Source organism: Carcharodon carcharias, chromosome 3, assembly GCF_017639515.1.
Source record: "Carcharodon carcharias isolate sCarCar2 chromosome 3, sCarCar2.pri, whole genome shotgun sequence".
Taxonomy (NCBI): domain Eukaryota; kingdom Metazoa; phylum Chordata; class Chondrichthyes; order Lamniformes; family Lamnidae; genus Carcharodon; species Carcharodon carcharias.
Genome location: NC_054469.1, coordinates 136,325,589 through 136,342,210, shown reverse-complemented (window position 1 = coordinate 136,342,210; position 16,622 = coordinate 136,325,589). Strand labels below are relative to the sequence as shown.

The following is a 16,622-nucleotide window of genomic DNA, read 5'->3' as shown; positions in this document are numbered from 1 at the left end:
CCAGCTTTAGGAGAGAGCTCCACGTTTGAATTCTTCCATTTTCTCTCCTTTACTGTAACCCCTCTGAGTGAGAATGGTATTTTTCTGCAGGAACGCAAGCAGTTTTGTGTTGTAGCAAGCAGTTTTGTGTTGCAGCATATGTATTAACAAAGATTGGTCAAACGCTTTTTATACAGGACCTGACTATTGAAGCCAGCAGAGAGGAGAATTCAAGGCATTAAGTAGGCAAGTATAACCTAGGGATGAAGAGACAGTGTGTTAACTTCTGTGCCGTCTATCCTTGAAAAGCAAAAAAATTAATCAAGGGTTCAGTGTGACAGAAACCATGGGAGTGATGCGTACTGTTTCAGATATATTTGTCAGTTTTCTTGTTTTATGTATCAATGTAGTTACCATTTTGGTTATGAGCCCTTATTGTACTTTATGTCTGGTTTATCAACAACTGTCCTGCAGTTGATTACTGCAATTTTGTTTGCCAGTGTACGTATAGTATTTAGTGTCCCTCTGCTGTGCACTGGTCTTCTCTGACTGATGAAATGTGAAGTTTAAGTCTTAATTATGGCTATGCTTTAGACTTTAAATATATTACAGATGTTTTCAAACTTGGTTGTTTGGATTTGTTGTAAATATTTATTTTATTTTCCTACAGGTTTCAGAAGAGGTGGAGACCCAGGCATGCCAGAACCCAACCTTCTAAGGTAGATATCTGAAACTGCAATAGTCACTTAATATAATGTACCCAGTGTTCCCCTATAAGCTGTGCAGCAACCCAGAAGTTCCTGTGCAGATTGAGCACAAGTCGGCCCCTTTGAGCTACTACTCATGTACAGTCACACAAAAAGATTTAAAGGGCTCTCGCAATTAAACTAATAGGCTGTGTGCTACGAAAAAAATAATTGAACTGGAACATTTGGATGTATCTAGTTTGTATATAGGAATATGCCTGTATTTCCAATGAAGAGACCTAATTTGTTGTTTATTTTTGGAGTGATAAAATGTAGTTTTATACCTGCAGTTCTCCTTGCAGCAATTTCTCAATATCACCTTTTCAGTGTTTGGGGAAGGGCGCAGATGGGAAGTTTAGGTTCAATTACTGAAGTCTCAAGTCTGGAAGAATTAGTGTCCATTGTATATTGGACACAATTCCAGTTTCTGCAGCAATTGATTAATGTGAACAAATGTGTCAGTATGTTTACAAATGCTAATGCATCAACCCTGCAACACAGTCCCTTTGACTCAGCTGTTCGATGCTGACATTTATGCTCCAAGTAAGTTTCCTCCCACTTTTCTTCATCTATTCCAATCAGCATACCCTTCTATCCCTTTCTCCCTCATACGTTTACCTAGATTCCTGTTAAATGCATCTATGCTATCTGCCTCAACTATTCCTTGTAGCACATTCCACATTCTTCCCACTCTTTGGGTAAAGAAGTTTCTTCTGAATTCTCTGTAGGACTTATTCATGACTATCTTATATTTATGGCCATTAGCTTTAGCCTACCTGACAAGTGAAAACTCTTGTCTACTTTTGTCAGATCTTTTCATTAGATTGCCAATAAGTGACACCTCTCCCCCACCCCCACCCTCCACTTTCTAGAGAGAAGAGTCCTAGCCTGTTGAGTAGTTTGTGATACTTACATCATCTTAGATCTGGTATAATCCTTGTAAATCTCTTTTATTCCTTCAATGCCTATACAGTATGTCTTTTTTATTATATAGAGACCAAAACTGTGACAGTCTGGTCTCACCAAGGTTTGATATAAATTAAATAGAACTTCTCTACTTTTCATTGTTATCCCTCCAGAAACAGCCTCCAGTGTTTGGACAATTTTTTTTAAAGGCCATCTGAACCTTTAGTGATGTGCATCTCTACCCCAAAATCCTTTTGCTCCCCTACCCTATTTAGACTGTCATTATCCAAGCAGTTTGTGGCTTCTTTCTACAAAAAATGCTCCACTTTACTCATTCGTATTGAAAGCCATTTGCCAGTTAATCTTATAAGTTTGTTAATGTCATGAATTTTGCAAGACAAAAGCATGATATTTCATCCTAAGTGGCTACAGAAGCTACTGATGTCCCGATTGTCTAATTAATATCTTGAATAGAATTGTGCCTTAAGTGTGAGAAATGTCAGTTTTATCATTAAGCAAAATATAGACAGATGGAAAAAGCCCACTCCTTGCTCCCAAAATTCCAGAGATGAGGTGAGAGTGACGTTCCTTGACAATAAGCAACGTTTGACCGAGTGTGGTATTAGAGACCCTAGTAAAATTGAAGTCAATGGGAGTCAGGGAAAACTTTCCACTGGTTGGAGGCATACCTAGCACAAAAGAAGATGGTTGTTGTTGCAGGGAGGCGAATCATCTTAGCCCCAGGACATCGTTGCAGGAGCTCGGAGGAGTGTCTTAGGCCTATCCATTATCAGCTGTTCATCAATGACCTTCCCTCCATTATGAGGTCAGAAGTGGGGATGTTTGCTGATGATTGCAGTGTTCAGTACCATTCGCGACTCCACAGACACACAAGCAGTCCATGTTTGCATTCAGGCTTGGACTAATAAGTGGGAAGTAACATTTACGCCACTGAAGTGCCAGGCAATGACCAGCTCCAACAAGAGAGAATCTAACCATCTCCCCTTGATGTTCAACTGCATTACCATTGCTGAATCTGCTCCCATCAACACCTTGGGGTTACCATTGACCCAAAACTTTACTGACCCTGCCACATAAATACTGTGGCTACAAGAGCAGGTCAGAGACTGGAATTTGGTGGCGAGCAACTCACCTCCTGACTCTCAGCCTGGCAACCATCTATAAAGTATAGGTCAGGAGTATGATGGAATGCTGTCCACTTTCCCAGATGAGAATAGTTCCTACTACACTCAAGAAGCTTGGCATCATCCAAGACAAAGCAGTCTATTTGATTGGCACCCCATCCACCATCTTAAACATTCACTTGCTCTATCACAGCCACACAGTTACAGCAGTTTGTACTATTTACAAGATGCACTGCAGCAAGTCGCCAAGCCTCCTTCGATGACACCTTTTAAACTCCCGATCTCTACCTTCTAAAAGGAGAAGGGCAGCAGGTGCATTGAAATACCATCACTTGCAAATTCCCCTCCATGTCACACACCATCCAGATTTGCAACTATATTGCCGGCCGCTGCTGGGTCAAAATTCTGGAACTCCCTCCCTAACAGTGCCATGAGTGTACCTACACTACATGTACTGCAGCGGTTAAGGTGATGGCAAAGGCAATTAGGGATAAACCTGGTCTTGCCAGTGAAGTTTTCATCCCATGAATTAAGTAAAAGACCTTTTGTGAAGGAGATTAATTAAACAAAAGCTTTAAATGCTTCTTAACTTCACTTGAAAGACTCCTTAAACAGTAAGAGTAGGCCATTTATCCCCTCGAATGTGTTCTGCCATTCAGTGATATTATGGCTGATCTACAGCTTAATAACCATAACATAGGAGGTCAAATTATGCAGGAGTAATATCTTTGAGGGGTTGAAATCCTTGTATGTTGGAGGGTCAACAGTTATCTTAAAACATGAAAAATATTTACCAATTACCTGTAAGCTGCACCATGCTTTTTCAGTAGGCTAGGCAGTGGTAGCCATAGCCTAAATTTCTTCTTGAAGGCAATACTGCACTCAGTTACCATATTCCACTTTAAATCTACAAATAAAGATTTATCTCACACCTTAATTTACGTTAATTGTAGTGCCATCCTCTCCCATCGTCTCTTGTAGTAGAGAATTAGTAGATATGACCATAATATCAGGAAATTAAAATTACCAATTGGCTGGTTTAGAGGGTGGGATTGGTGTAAACGCAGTTTTGGATCTGGCAACACTGTTAGTAGCGTTTGTTGTTTTGCTGATGTCCCGCCTCTGAATGGTTTCATAACTGATTGTATTTCTCATCTCAAATAGTTTCATAAGACATAATATGGAGTGTGGTACCAGAGGATATTGTGTTAAAGCGTAGATAATCTAATAGCATTGGTAGTATGACCGTAACATCAGGAAATTTATAATTACTGGTAATATCTTGTGTTCTTACAGTATTTTGGTGTAGCATTGTACAACAAAGACAAGAAAAAATATGCTGTTCTCTATCCCTCCAAAACTGGGGCCAACTTATACACATGAATTGTGAAAAATTAAGGATTTTTTGGCCAAAAGTTGGCGGCTGACTTTTACACAAGATTGACTATTATTCGAGTATATACAGTGTACTGCTTACAATCCAACTATCTTTGTGACATTAGCAAATTTGGAGATGTGGCTGTCTATCCCATCATCTATGTCCTTAATAGATGTCATAGAGTTTTACAGCATGGAAGGAGACCCTTCAGCCCATCATGTCTGCACCAGTCATCAAGTCCCTATCTACTCTAATCCCATTTTCCAGCACTTCACCTGTAGCCTTGTATGCTATGGCATTTCAAGCATTCATGTAAGTACTTCTTAAATGTTGTGAGGGTTCCCACCTCTACCACCCTTTCAGGCAGTGAATATCAAATACCCTCCACCCTCTGGATGAAAAATTTTTCCTCAAATCCCCTCTAAACCTCCTGCGCCTTACATTAAATCAATGCCCCCTGGTTATTGATCCCCCCCCACTAAGGGGCAAAGTTTCTTCCTATCCACCCTATCTATGCCCCTCATAATTTTGTACACCTCAATTAGGTACCCCCCTCAGCATTCTTTGCTCCAAAGAAAACAACCCCAGCCTGTCTAGTCTCTCTCTTCATAGCTGAAACGTTCCACACCAGGCAACACCCCAGTGAATCTCCTCTGCACCCTCTCCAATGCAATCACATCCTTCCTATAGTGTGGCGACCAGAACTGCCCACCATACTCCAGACGTGGCCTAACTAACGCTTTATACAGCTTCATCATAACCTCCCTGCTCTTGTGTTCAGTGCCTTGACTAATAAAGGCAAGTATCCCATATGCCTTCTTAACCACCTTACCTACCTGTCCTGCTGCCTTCAAGGATCTATGGACATGCACACCAAGGTCCCTTTTCTTAGGGCCCTGCCATTCAATGTGTATTCCCATGCCTTGTTAGTCCTCCCCAAACGCATCACCTCACACTTTTCAGGATTAAATTCCATTTGCCACTGTTTTGCCCATCTGACCAGCCCATCTATACAGTGCTGTAGCCTAAGGATTTCCTCCTCACTATTTATCACACCACCTATTTTTGTGTCATCTGCGAACTTACTGATCATACCTCCAACATTCATGTCTAGATCATTAATGTACCCTACAAACATCAAGGGATCCAGCACCTGCGGTACACCACTGGACACAGGTTTCTGGTCACAAAAACAAGCTTCAACCGTCACCCTCTGCCTCCTGCCACTAAGCTAGTTTTCCAATTTACCAAATTGCCCTTGATCCCATGGGCAGCCTTGACCAGTCTTCCATGCGAGACTTTGTCAAAAGCCTTACTGAAGTCCATGTAGACTACATCAACTGCTCTACCCTCATCTACATACCTAGTCACCTCCTCGAAAAATTCAGTCAAATTTGGTTGACCTGATCTCCCCCTGACAAAGCCATGATGACGATCCTTGATTAATCCTTGCCGCTCCAAGTGGAGATTAATTCTGTCCCTCAGAATTTTTTCCAAAAGTTCCCCTACCACTGATGTTACACTCACTGACCTATAGTTCCCTGGTTTATCCCTACTACCCTTCTTGAGTAATGGCACCACATTCGCTGTTCTCCAGCCCCTGGCACATCTCCTGTGGCCAGAGAGGTTTGGAAAATTAATGTCAGAGCCCCTACAATCTTCTCCCATGCCTCCCACAGTAGCCTGGGATACATCTCATCTGGGCCTGGGGATTTATCCACTTTTAAGCCCACTGAAACCGCTAATACCCTCCCTCTCAATGCTTTCATTCCAGTATATCACAGTCCCACTCCCTGATTTCTATACCAACATTGCCCTTCTGTATTGTGAATACAGATGCAAAGCATTCATTTTAAACCTGACGTCTTCAGGCTCCTCTCACAGATTGCCAATTTGGTCCCTAATGGGCCCTACTCTTTCCCTGGTTCTCCTCTTGCCCCATAATATACTTGTAAAACGTCTTTAGATTTTCCTTTATTTTACCTGCCAGTGTTTTTTCATGCCCCTCCTTCACTCTCCTAACTTTTTTAAGCAACTCTCTGTATTAGCTATTCTCCTCTAGGGCTTTCGCTGTTTTGAGTCCTCGGTACCTACCATAAGCTTCCATTTTATTCCTTATCCAACCCTGTACGTTCCTCGACATCCAGGGTTCTCTGGACTTGTTGGTCCCACCCTTCACCTTTACGGGAACATGTTGGTCTTGCATTCTCACTATTTCCTTTTTGAATGGATCCCACTGCTCTGATGTAGATTTTCCTTTAAGTAGCTGCTCCTAGTCCACTTTGGCCAGATCCTGTCTTATCATATTAAAATCGACCTTCCCCCAATTCAGGACCTTTGTTTCTGGTTCACCTTTGCCTTTTTCCTTAATTACCCTAAATCTTACTGAGTTATGACCAGTATCACCGAAGTGCTCCCCCACTAACACTTCTACCACTTGCCTGGCTTCGTTGCCTAAAACGAGGTCCAGCACAGCCCCCTCTCTAGTAGGACTTTCTATGTGCTAGCTTAAAAGCTCTCCTGGATACATTTTAAGAATTCTGGCCCCTCTAAGCCTTTCACACTTTGTCTTTCCCAGTTAATATTGGGGAAGTTGAAATCCCCTACTATTATTGCCCTATTATTTTTACATTGCTCTGAGATTTGCCTACATATCTGCCCTTCTATCTCTCCCTGACTGTTTGGGGGCCCAAAGTACACTCCCAGCAATGTGATTGCCCCCTTTTTGTTTTTGAGTTCTACCCATATGGCCTCATTTGAGGAACCTTCTAAGATATCATTCCTCCTTGTTGCAGTATGACATGGTGAATAGTTGAGCCCCAACACAGGTCATTGCGGGACACCACAATTAGAGTATCTGCCCATTAACCCTACTCTGTCTCCTTCCGCTCAGCCGATTTCCTAACCGGTTCAATAACCAATTCATATGAGGGAAATGGCGGCGTCGTGGTAATGCCACTGGATTAATAATTAGCCCAGGATACTACTGGAGCATGGGTTCAAACCCACTATGGCAGCTGGTGGTATTTAAATTCAATTAATAAATCTGGAACATAAAGCTAGTCTCAGCAATCATGAAACTATCATCAATTTCGTAAAAACCCATCTAGTTCAGCAATGTCCTTCAGGGAAAGAAATCTGCCATCCTTACCCGACCTGGCCTACATGTGACTTCAGAACCACAGCAATGTGATTGACTCTTAACTGCCCTCTGAAATGGCCTAGCAAGCCACTCAGTTCAAGGGAAATTAGGGATGGGCAATAAATGCTGGCCTTTCCAGTGACGGTCATGCCCCATGAATGAATAAACCAAATAGCCTTCAATTCAATAGGCTTTAATTTTAGCTAACTGTCCCTTCTGATGGACTTAAAAAAAAATGTCTTCTGGTAGTCCATATAAATAACATCTGTGGACATTCCCTGTCCAATACTTTAGTCACTTTTTCAAAAAAACTGAGTTAGCTTCGTCAGGCATGATACACCCTTTACAAATCCATACTGATCTCTCTGATCAGCTGAAAATTTTCAAGATGTTCAGTCATTCTATCTTTAATTACAGGCTAGTAATTTTCCAACAACAGATGTTAGGCTAGCTGGCCTATAATTCTCTAATTTTCCTGTCACCTTTCTTAAATGGCATGCACAATTTTCCAACCTAAAGGAATGGTTCCAAAATCAATAGAATTTTGCAGATGCCCTAGCTAGCCCTGGGATGGAAATCATCTGTTCCTGGTCATTATTTTCTTCATTACTGTTATTTTGCTTAAGTTAATTTTGGTGAGTCCCTATTCCTGATTCAGTATTAGTTTCCTTTGAATTCCTGGCATGCTGACCTCTTCCTGTAATTACTGACGTGAAGCATGTACACAATTTTTAAAATTTTCATTGACAATATCATTGTTATCAGTTGTCAAGGGACCCATATTGTTTCTGACCACCCTTCCTTTCTTCATATAATTGCAAATATTTTGATATCCCTTGCAAGTTTCTTCTCATATTCGCATTTTGTAACTCTTTACTGTCTGTTTTGCTATTCTTTCTTGTTCTTTGTATCTTTCTGTGCTTTTTTTTGCATTTTTGTATGTTTTTTTCTTTTAGTTTCAGATTGTCCCTTCCTGTTTAGTTTTTAGTATGGCTTTTCTTTTGGCAAGTAGAGCTCTTGCTACTTCAGTGTATAAACTGATGCTGTAACATATTACATTCTTTTTTGAACACATCGCACTGATCTTCTGTTGTTTTACCCATTAACAGATTTGCACAGCTTACTGTGGGCAGCCTCTATGTCATCACATTGAAGTCAGCCTTATCTAAATCTTGAATTTTAGTATCTGTTTTAAGTTTTTGTTTATACACTATGCTGAATTCAATCATCATATGATCGCTATTAAATTAATGTTCACTTACTGTTAAGTTGTTAACTAAATCTGGTTTATAAATAAATCTAATATGGCATGGACCCTTGTAAATTCCAGGACATATTGTTGCAGAAACTGTCCCCAGTACACTCAAGGAATTCACTATGTTTCTGATATCTGGTAGTCAGTATATGCCAATTGGAATGAGTTAAAGTCTCCATCTAAACCACTCTGCCTTTCCTAATGCTTAACCTCAGCATTTATTCGATTTAACACTTCACAACTGTTTCAATGGAGTATGTACAAAACTCCTGCTACAGTTTTAAATCATTTTCTCTTTCTTAGTTCTACCCATAAAGCTGCCAGCTTAGCTCTGATTATATCCCCTCTTACCATTGAAGTAGTTTCATCCATAATCACTAACCCTACTCTCCTCCTCCCTTGCTACCATTTTCCTTATTTTTCCTGTAGATGTTATAACCTGTAATATTTGTGTTGCTCATCTTGCGGCCTTGTCTCAGTAGTGGCTACCATGACACACCCTCCAAGCTGAATTTGTGCATGCAGTTCATTCAGTTTTGTTCCTTAAATTTCCTATGTCTGCCCTAATGCTGGTAAAAAGAACTGAGAAATGCTGTTACCCGAAGTTACCTGTGCTCCAATTGAGAGCGGTTTGGAATGAAATGAAATGGGAATTTAGCCTGTGGAACAGTTAAGTAAACAAAACTGGAGTAGGAGAAGGAATCATAGCATTGTTGCAGCTGATTAAATGCTGATTGTGATCTTAATTGGTTCCTCAAGATTGTTGGGAAAAATTTTACAGGAGATTTTACCATGACCGTTTTGAAAATAAGACATTTGCAAAACAAAAAATATAGCTTGATGCCAGTCTCTGAAGTGTCCGTAATTTACAGATTTCATTGTACAGTTTTCATACCAATTATGCTGTGTTCTGGCACCCATTGTCTCCAGCCATTAATTTGTTGTTGTAGGACAGCACTTTGTGTAACATTGTTTGTGATCCACTTTTGAAATGTGCTGATGAAATGAATTCATTCTTTGTAGATCATAGTTCATTCTTATACTGCATAACACAAATTGAACCATTATGATACATGACTCTTAATTACTATTATGTAGACATTCCAGTGATCTGTGTAAAAAGGAAAATATGATGTTTAAGATTATCCAAATTAGCCTTATGCTCATTGCTGTTAAAATAACTTGTTCTGTCAATGCCTGCCCACTAAGCAGCTGACAAGTTATCTTGTTGAGTATTTGAACCTGTAAAAATATTTGTCATAAAATGAATGGCCGTGTTTGCTGCCAATGCTGCACTTGCGCAGCTTTAGTGTTTTGAGCGCTCCATAGTTTTACAGCCATCACTCTGACAGCTGAGGTAGAATATTTGATTTATCATGATAGTGGCCTCCAACAAAATGAATGGGATTCCTACTTCTGCTATCAATTTTATCTACATCATGATCTAACATACATCCAGTCTTTATGCTGTATGGTTTGAGCAAGGAAACCAAGCAGTATCTTTATCATGAATCTCAAATACACCCTACGTGAAATCTGCTGCGAGTGCCGGGACAGGGATCAACTCTTTCCTAAGAGATGGGGGTAGCCCTCAGAGCCTTTGGGTTCAGATGTTTGCAATTTGCTTGGACTGTTTCACTTATTTCCTTTCTTAGGCTGCTTTCTTAGACTTTGCTGCTTTCACTTTGGGCTTGCCTTTCTTTTAACAAAAACTTTCTGGCTGGCTAGGTGCAGCAAAGTGATGTCTGCATGGACCGGTGTGCATATACAGGCGACCATTTTGCCTTGGCAGGTGACAGTGGAAATTAATCACTCCAATCATGTGACCAAGCGGATTTTCTGTGTCCTGCAACTTAATTGGTGGAAAATTTGGCCTTAAGCTTGTATTCAGCCAATTAAAGACCATTTTGTATCAAATTTGACCACCCTATGGGGAGGCTTGTATTGTCGCTGGACTAGTAATCCAGAGATCCGGGTAATACTCTGGGGACCAGGGTTTGAATCGCACCATGGCAGATGGTGAAATTTGAATTCAAAATTGAATTCTGGATGATGACCATGAGACAATTGCCAATTGTTGTAAAAACCCATCTGGTTCACTAATGCCCTTTAGGGAAGGAAATCTGCCATCCTTACCTGGTCTGGCCTGCATGTGACTCCAGGCCTACAGCAATGTGGTTAACTCTTAACTGCCCTCTGAACAAGGGCAATTAGGGATGGGCAATAAATGCTGGCCTAGCCAGTGATGCCTAAGTCCCATGAACGAATAAAAAAAACCCCTAAGAATGGAGATTTAATAAATAGAGGCAAGTTTTAAAACTAACATGAAATAAGAAAGTGTTAAATGAATCTCAAAAGTGTTAAATGAATCTCAAAAGTGATAATGTATGGCTGATATGACAGTATAAAAAAGTTTGTGAAATAGGGGCAAAGTAGGGAAATAGCAAAAGGAGACAGCACTTCATTTTTATCATTTTAAGTGTCTATTTTTATAACACTATTGGTGTTACTGTAATAAATCAACTCCGAGTAGGGGATTTTTACTGAAGAATATGAGCCGAAATATTTTAAGCAAAAAATTCCCTGGAGCTGCCAACAGTTGCCAAATTTGTAGATTATGGTGTATATTTTGAGCACCCGTGGATTCTTAATTGAGAAGTGCCAAATATTATGTTACTTAAATAAAAGCAAAGTGATGCTAGAAATCTGAAATAAAACAAAGTACCAGCAAAACGCAGCATGCCTGGCAGCACCCATTGAGAAAAAGAAAAGAGTTAATGTTTCTAGTCAAACATGACTTCTTTGGAACTGAAGAGAGGTAGAAATGTGATGGGTTTTATGCTGTTGAGAAAGAAGCGAGGCTCAGGTAGAACAAAAAGGAAGGTCAGGAGTAGGTTAGAGGATGGGAGAGATTAAAAAACAAAGATGTCATGGAACAAAAGGCAAAGGGATTGGTAATGGTTGTAGCAAAGAAACAAAGTATTGGTCCAAAGTAAGCGTCAATGGCAGAATAAAGTTTAGCTCTCTGTGAAAGCAAAAACATGAAAACATTTGTTATTTAATCTCCTGCCCTGCAACCTATCCCTGACCTTTTTGTTCTACCTGACCTTCACTTCCCCACCCTACTCCTCCTTTTCAACAGCATGAAACCCATAATTTTCTACCTCTTCTCAATTATGAAGACGTCATATTGGACTTGAAATGTTAACGCTGTTTCTCTCTCCACAATTGCTGCCAGACCCGCTGAGTTTTTCTAGCACTTTGTTTTTATTTATTATGTTACTTACTTGTATTAATGATATTAATATTATGCAGATTTTGACAGATATCTAAAAAGTAATGGTTTACCTTTACACGATTACTGCAAATGAAATAACTTATTTGACAATGGGCAATTAAACTTTTCCTATTATCCAAGATCTTCTCAAGTACAAACCTTTAAGGATCAGTTAACCTCTCAAAAATAGTCACAGGCCAATCATCCAGAAGAATTGAAATGTTTTAGCCATAACAAAAACAGAATTACCTGGAAAAACTCAGCAGGTCTGGCAGCATCGGTGGAGAAGAAAAGAGTTGACGTTTCGAGTCCTCATGACCCTTCGACAGAACTTGAGTTCGAGTCCAAGAAAGAGTTGAAATATAAGCTGGTTTAAGGTGTGTGTGTGGGGGGGCGGAGAGATAGAGAGAGAGAGAGGTGGGGGGGGTGGTGTGGTTGTAGGGACAAACAAGCAGTGATAGAAGCAGATCATCAAAAGATGTCAACGACAATAGTACAATAGAACACATAGGTGTTAAAGTTGGTGATATTATCTAAACGAATGTGCTAATTAAGAATGGATGGTAGGGCACTCAAGGTATAGCTCTAGTGGGGGGTTTTTTATATTTTTTTTTTAAATAATGGAAATAGGTGGGAAAAGGAAAATCTTTATAATTTATTGGAAAAAAAAAGAAGGGGGAAACAGAAAGGGGGTGGGGATGGGGGAGGGAGCTCACGACCTAAAGCTGTTGAATTCAATATTCAGTCCGGAAGGCTGTAAAGTCCCTAGTTGGAAGATGAGGTGTTGTTCCTCCAGTTTGTGTTGGGCTTCACTGGAACAATGCAGCAAGCCAAGGACAGACATGTGGGCAAGAGAGCAGGGTGGAGTGTTAAAATGGTAAGCGACAGGGAGGTTTCGGTCATTCTTGCGGACAGACCGCAGGTGTTCTGCAAAGCGGTCGCCCAGTTTACGTTTGGTCTCTCCAATGTAGAGGAGACCACATTGGGAGCAACGAATGCAGTAGGACTAAGTTGGGGGAAATGCAAGTGAAATGCTGCTTCACTTGAAAGGAGTGTTTGGGTCCTTGGACGGTGAGGAGAGAGGAAGTGAAGGGGCAGGTGTTGCATCTTTTGCGTGGGCATGGGGTGGTGCCATAGGAGGGGGTTGAGGAGTAGGGGGTGATGGAGGAGTGGACCAGGGTGTCCCAGAGGGAGCGATCCCTACGGAATGCCGATAAGGGGGGTGAAGGGAAGATGTGTTTGGTGGTGGCATCATGCTGGAGTTGGCGGAAATGGCGGAGGATGATCCTTTGAATGCGGAGGCTGGTGGGGTGATAAGTGAGGACAAGGGGGACCCTATCATGTTTCTGGGAGGGAGGAGAAGGCGTGAGGGCGGATGCGCGGGAGATGGGCCGGACACGGTTGAGGGCCCTGTCAACGACCGTGGGTGGAAAACCTCGGTTAAGGAAGAAGGAGGACATGTCAGAGGAACTGTTTTTGAATGTAGCATCATTGGAACAGATGCGACGGAGGCGAAGGAACTGAGAGAATGGGATGGAGTCCTTACAGGAAGCGGGGTGTGAGGAGCTGTAGTCAAGATAGCTGTGGGAGTCGGTGGGTTTGTAATGGATATTGGTGGACAGTCTATCACCAGAGATTGAGACAGAGAGGTCAAGGAAGGGAAGGGAAGTGTCAGAGATGGACCACGTGAAAATGATGGCATGTTATTTGGAAAGCACTATATTCACAGTCACTGATTTGAAACTTTCATAGAAAAATTGATGAAATGTGGAACATCATTTACCAAACACTGGTTAAAAATAACCTCAGAATATTTGTTAGTTCAGTATAATGAATGTGCAGTTTAATTTATCCAGTGACTATAACCTAATGAGCTTAATTATGAGGTGGATGAATTTTCAGGAAAAAGATGAAAGATCCTACAAGCCCAGATAGAAAAAAAAGGCAATTTGACTTATTCAATTCCTTTGATTCTTTTTAATTGTTAGGAAGCTGAAATTATTTTAGGTTTGCTATGAAGTGAGTGGAAAATAGAAATTAGTTGCTGTGATGTTTTTAAAAAATCACAATCGATCAAGTAGCACAATGGCACAATGCATTACAGCACAAATGCCCTGTTTTTTTCACGGTGGGACAATACAACATCAACCTTGTAATTTCCCACAGGAGATCATTGGAGCCATAGATACAGCAGAAGCTAAATGCATCCCTATTGAACAAAAACAAAGGGACAGTCTCCTTGGACGGATTTCAGTCTCACTTGAAGTTTAGAAACATAGAAACTAGGAGCAGGTGTAGGCTATTCGGCCCTTTGAGCCTGCTCCGCCATTCAATATGATCATGGCTGGTCCTCTATCTCGATGTCATATTCCCGCTTTCTCTCCATACCCCTTGATGTCCCTAATATCAAAAAAATTCAGGATTTCTTTCTTGAATATACTCAGTGGCCCTAACATCACCCCTGAATGGCCTATGCCCCCCTTTTCTGAACTCTCCCACCAGAGGCAGTAGTTTCTTTCTCCCTACCCCATCAAGTGGAAATCTCTTTGGATATAAATGAGCAATTATTGTTTCTTACTAGTTGTAAATGGATTTAAGATAATTAAAGGAAATCTTATTTAATGCTTATTTTTTAGGTTACGTTTTCCTTTTTTTTACAAATCACCTTTTAATACCTATTAGAGACATTTACTTAAAATTGTATAGAATGTACAGCACATAAACGGCCATTTGGCCCAAGAAGGTTGTCTTGGTGTTTTCGCTCCACACGAGTCTCCTACCATTCCATCCTCCTCATTTTTCTTTTCATTCATTTCATTCTTTCCCTTTTTTCTCATGCACTCGTCTAGTTTCCTTTTGCCTCAACCACTTTCTGTGGTAAAGGGTTCCACATTCAAATCAATCTGAGTAAAGACATTTCTCCTTATTTCCCTATTGAATTTATTAGTAACTACCTTGTATTTATGGTGCCAAGTTTTTGATTCTTCCACAGGTGGAAATATTGTTTTCATATCTACTCTCTTCAGCCCAATTATAATTTTAACAACCTCTTCTCAGGTCATTCTCTAAGCCTTCATTTTTCTAAAGAAAAAGCCCCAACTGTTCAATCTTTCCTGATAGCTGCAATCTCTCAGTTCTGGTATCGTCCTTGTATATTTTTTTTTTGTAATTTCTCCGGTGCTTCAGTGTCCTTTTTTATAGTAAGGAGACTAGAAATATGCACAGTACTCATAAGGATTACCTGACCATAGTCCTACACAAGTTTAATTTAATTTCAATGCTTTCAAATTCTATAGCCGTAGTAATAAATCCAAGTGTTTTGTTAGCATTTTTGATTGCTTTGCTGAACCGCAATGATGCTTTTAATGATTTGCTCGTCTATATCTTTAGATTCCTTTTGCTCTTCTGCCCTGTTTAAATTTCTTATTTTCTAAGGTACAAATTATGTTTATATTTTTTCCTGCCAAAGTGCCTCACCTCACACTAATCTGTTAAAGTTCATTTTCTCCACAACTGCCAAGTCTGCAAATTTTCTAATGTTCTTTTATGTTTAATTCTTCCTCCGTATTAGCTATTCTGCCATTTCATATTGCTTTACTTGTTCTTGAGTCCAAACCATTGATGTTAATTATAAATAACAGTGGTCTTTGCAGTTAGCCGTATGGCATTACACCTCCTTCCAACCTGAAAAAGCACCCTTTGCACCTTCTTTCTGCTTTCCATATTTTTAAGCCAATTTGCTGTCCATTCAGCTATTTGCTCCTGACTACATACGTCCTAATCCTTTAAGGCTGTGTTATATTACACAAGGTAATAAGTGGAGGCTGTGGTCGTTTAATCAGGGTAGCCTTTATTTTTATTTATAAATGAGTTCATTTAGATAAAGAAATTGTGAATGAAACAATCCGAATTCTGATGAATTAATTATCCTATTTTCGATTTGTAGTTTGCTATGGGGATGAAAACAGTACAGCAGAAGACCTGTATTTCCATTTTGACTGGAAACGCCATTTGTGGAAAATTTGGGAAGAACAGACCATTGCAGTTGGCAGGTTCAGTGCCTGTGTTCACTACTGATCTACAGCAATAGAATTTCCAGCAGAAAAGTTATGGACTATCTTGCTATCCTATTAAAAAAAACTGTGTTTGAGACTGGTATTTTTCAATTTATATGACTCACTGCAAATAAAACTTTTCATTGGGAAGAAACAAATCAAAAGAGAAACTACTTGTCTAAAAATGGCTGGATGAAATTTGCTTAAATGCACATTTGTCAGTTTTCTTTGTTTAAATGCTAAGTAAGCACATCTTTAAAATGTGAAGCTTCACAGTATAAAGCTGCATACAGTGAAGAACCTAACTGTACCCAAAAAGTTTTAAGTTTTTAAGATAATGGATGTAACTACTAGAGTGTTCTAATTCCTGGGTACACTTTACTTGAAAGTGTTGTAATTTTCAAGTGCAAGAAGCATATTGTAAACTTTGCTTTGAGATTTTACAGTTGCAATGGAAATGTGAAATGGAAATTTGTCAATTCAAATAGTTTGCATTGTGCCAACAATAAACTCATTGTTCCTGTGCAACTAATTAAACAGAATACTTTTTAAAATAATAACCTAAGTGCCTAAATGTACTAGTTGTCTTTCCTGATATAGTGCAATATTTTACACTATCTATCAATATAACGGTGAATTTTATTAACAGAACAACAGATGTCCGGTGATAGTGACATCGGTCATGATGAGTTGTCAGGTGATACAGGGGGACCAAATAACTTCTTTTCTACCCCCGCTA

At 40.0% G+C, this 16,622-nt stretch overlaps 1 protein-coding gene across 1 annotated transcript in view; it reads left to right on the top strand.

Annotated features, from left to right (window-relative positions):
- Nucleotides 1-16,411, top strand: part of tomm7 (translocase of outer mitochondrial membrane 7 homolog (yeast)) — a 35,074-nt gene extending 18,663 nt beyond the window's left edge. Inside the window, exons 2-3 of the mRNA XM_041185223.1 lie at nt 650-698; nt 15,775-16,411. Of these exons, the coding sequence (XP_041041157.1) occupies nt 650-698; nt 15,775-15,790 (65 nt within the window). The 3' untranslated portion in view covers nt 15,791-16,411. The remainder of the gene's footprint in view (nt 1-649; nt 699-15,774) is intronic.
- The last annotated feature ends 211 nt before the right edge of the window (nt 16,412-16,622 follow it).